This window comes from Otolemur garnettii, unplaced genomic scaffold (assembly GCF_000181295.1).
Source record: "Otolemur garnettii isolate 467f Iridium unplaced genomic scaffold, OtoGar3 scaffold00228, whole genome shotgun sequence".
Classification (NCBI taxonomy): domain Eukaryota; kingdom Metazoa; phylum Chordata; class Mammalia; order Primates; family Galagidae; genus Otolemur; species Otolemur garnettii.
The window spans coordinates 733,880-737,307 of record NW_003852623.1 but is presented as its reverse complement, the minus strand read 5'-3'; the positions used below and the strand labels follow the sequence as shown (position 1 = coordinate 737,307).

General features: G+C 46.4%; 1 protein-coding gene across 1 annotated transcript in view; it reads left to right on the top strand.

Annotated features, from left to right (window-relative positions):
• Positions 1-2: 2 nt before the first annotated feature.
• The window catches only part of BOD1L1 (biorientation of chromosomes in cell division 1 like 1), a gene marked incomplete at its 5' end in the record, with an annotated part of 58,739 nt that continues 55,313 nt past the window's right edge, over positions 3-3,428 (top strand). The window contains one exon of the mRNA XM_023508193.1: positions 3-74. Within this exon, the coding sequence (XP_023363961.1) occupies positions 3-74 (72 nt within the window). The remainder of the gene's footprint in view (positions 75-3,428) is intronic.

Sequence of the window (3,428 nt, the reverse complement as noted above, 5' to 3'; positions counted from 1 at the left end):
TCGTGAACCACCTCAAGAGCCAGGGGCTCTTCGACCAGTTCCGCAGGGACTGCCTGGCCGACGTGGACACCAAGGTTCGGGGCGCGCGGCGTCTGGGGGTCTGCGGGGAAGGGGAGGACCTCAAGGGCGTTCCGCTCGCCGAATTCCCTTTGCAGCGGCAGCCGTGTGCCATGCACTGTGCAGGGCGCAGTGAGTGCATTCACCAGCCGGTCCTAGCATTCGCCTGACCGGTGCGCGCTGAAGTACCTACTACGTGCCGGGCGCGGCTTCGGCACTGGGCATTGCACCGGTCTGGGGAGCGAGACTAAGTCATTGTTCTTAGGGAGAGCGGTTTAGTATCAGTAACGCTAACAGGGCTCGGTTTTGTATTCATTCTCCTCTCTCTAGATTTTTCTCCCGGTTTGCTTTGTATCCAAGTTATTTTTGCTATCTCTCTTGAAGATTCCTGAGCGTTAAGGGCAGTGTGTTTGCTCTTTGGAGAAATCACTAAATGATAATTGAATCACATCATTTGCAATGTATTTTGCTGGACGTTGGAGCGGGGGTGCAAAGATGAGGGGGCAATCCTGGCCAGTGAAAAGCCTCGTTAGGAGATGGAAACTTGAGTTTGGTTTCTAGCGGTGACTGACTGACTTAGGTAGCTTAGGCCGAGTCGCTTCTCAAAGGGGATGTGGGCAGAAAGAGCAAAGCCATTCAACAGGAAAGGATGGAGGAGAGGCGACAACAGACAGCGAAGGGAAGAATAGGCGGGGAACGAGAGCTCGTTCAGAAGAGTAACGGGGAGAGGGATAAGGTCAGCGGAGAGATGCCCTGTCCAAAAAGAGTTAGAGGCCAGAAAAGGGAGCAAGCTTTGTGCCGATTAGAGTGAGAGGAGCATCATGGGGAACAGGTGAATTTTAGGTGCGTTGACAAAGAATTAGAAAAGGACACCGGGAAGGAGCGGTGAGGATGGAAAACCAGTTGAGTCTGGAATTCTGGAAGCAGGTGGAACGGGGCGCCTGTTAGAAAATGAATAGGTTTTCTGTTTGTTTTATTTTGTTTTTATTTAGATTTGGGTGGGTCTATTGGAGTTTTCCCTGGTATGTTTGACTCTTTTCAGGAACTTGTTTCTTTAAGATCCACAGATGCTTCCCAGGCTTTACATACAGTTTCTCTCTGTCCTCACATATCTTCCCTTATCAGGACTCTGATAGTGGGTCCACTGTGTAGAATGTGCTTTTTCCGTTGTCTTACTTTGTGTTAGGGAATATGTACAGCTATCTTTTTATTTTTTTTTTATTTTTTATTTTTTTTTTTTTGAGACAGAGCCTCAAGCTGTCCCCCTGGGTAGAGTGCCGTGGCATTACAGCTCACAGCAACCTCCAACTCCTGGGCTCAAGCGAGTCTCCTGCCTCCGCCTCCCAAGTAGCTGGGACCACAGGCGCCTGCCACAACGCCCGGCTATTTTTTGGTTGCAGCCATCATTGTTGTTTGGCGGGTCCGGGCTGGGGATTCGAACCTGCCACCTTAGGTGTACGTGGCTGGCGCCTTTGCCGGTTGAGCTATAGGCGCAGAGCCACACAGCTATCTTTTTAAAAGTAATGTCTTATTACTCTGTTTACTAATGTTATTTAATGGAAAGAGACTAGATGTGGTCAGGTAAATGCTACCCCCTCAAAAGGTGATTCTTTGTATCCAATAAGGAGAGATTTCACTTTGTTGGTCTCAGAAATCCATGAATCTGTGTGTTATCATTGCATATGCAAACTGAAGATTTTAACATACTGATTTAGGGGGCTGCAATATCTAAAGCTTAACTTTTTCTTCATTTCCTCCTCCCTAAATGTTATTGTTGTGTGTTTGTAGTATTTCTTTTAGTCCCTCACAAAGTAGAATATTAAAACCTTTCTTGGAGGGGTTGAGGGAAGCACAGTGGCTTTGACAGTCCAGCTGGGATCTTCTCCAAGGAAAATGCTTATATACCTGTTAAGATGCTGTTTTTATACATTAAAAATTGTTGACTATAGGCAATTCTGTGGGTCAACCTAATGTTGTACATAGTTTCAGGGAGTTCAGGGACCCAAAATAAGATATCCTGTTTTAATGGTTGAGGCCAGAGAAGAGTAGAACTGAAATGACACTTTTTTCTCAGACAGAGGGGAGCACCTGGGTCTGAAGTTCTTCCTTCACTCGGACTCTCTCTCCCACGCTGTCTGTTTCTATCCACCCCCTACACCTCCCACCACCTCTTTACCTTCCTCTGGTTAGGTTCTGGCCTCACCCTTAACTAGCAATTATGTAGATTTTAATTTAATTTAAATATTTATTCTTATTGAATAGTATTTTACACTCTATTTTCTTATTTGAAAAAAATAGAAATAAGAAAGAAAGCCCAAAAGCCTCCAAAAATATACACAAAAGCCAAAATTTTCTTCATAGGAGCTTTAACGTTCATATCAGTGTGACGGGTGGGCCGGGTAGAAACGAGATTCCCTTTTCATGCAAAGGAGCATCACTCTAGTGGAAGTCCTTGAGTTTCACCTGCCACTTATTCTGTGGGTGCTTTTGATAAATGAACCTCAAAGCCTCCCTCTTCCTGTTAGAAAGTCTTACCTGCGAGTAGGGTAGTAACAGTAACTGGATTATGTCAGTCACATACATATTTAAGAATCAAGACATTTGATACCTGCCAGGTACTCTGCAAGTAAAACTGGCATCCAGTCTCGTGTGTTTAAACCACGGTGAGAAGTACCAAAGTCTGCTGCTATTGCCGAAGACTATAGAATCCCCCAAACTGTTCTGGGGTCATTGCAGACTTTAACTGGAGAGAGGTCTGGCTACAGCAGACCAAATCAGCCTTTCCCACCCAGGAAGTGGAACCTTGGGCTGCCCCAAGATGCTCCAACTGCCAAGGCTCCTGCGTGGGAGATTCCCAGTTCCTGGATCTCTGGAGCAAGCCCAGGAGTCACTAAGCCATTCTGACTCCTTTGCACTGATGAGCTACCAGGGAGTGTGAGGAGAGAAGACCAAGGGGCCTATCACTCTGTCCCAGGGAGGGAGCTCATCAACCAAGCAAGTATGGTGCCTCCCTTCCCAACAATAAAAGGTGATTCTGGAACACTTTATCATTATAAATGGCTCCTGGTCAATTTAGTCACTCACAGACACCATTCACTGAGCAACTTTTATGTGCCAGGCAGGTTTGTTTAGTTGCCAGGGATACCAGGGATACAGTAGTGAACCTGAGGTCCCACTATTATAGAGCTCACATCCTAGCAGAGAGACAACAAATAGTATCTGATGGTCCCATGGGAACAGTAAGCCAGGTGGGGAGTGGAAAGGCTTCCTGTTTTGTTTTAAATAAGTTGTTCAGGGCAGGTTTCAAAAAAGTGGTATTTGAGCCATCTGTGAAGGCACTGAAGGAGGTGTGCAGACCCCTGCAGCTGCCC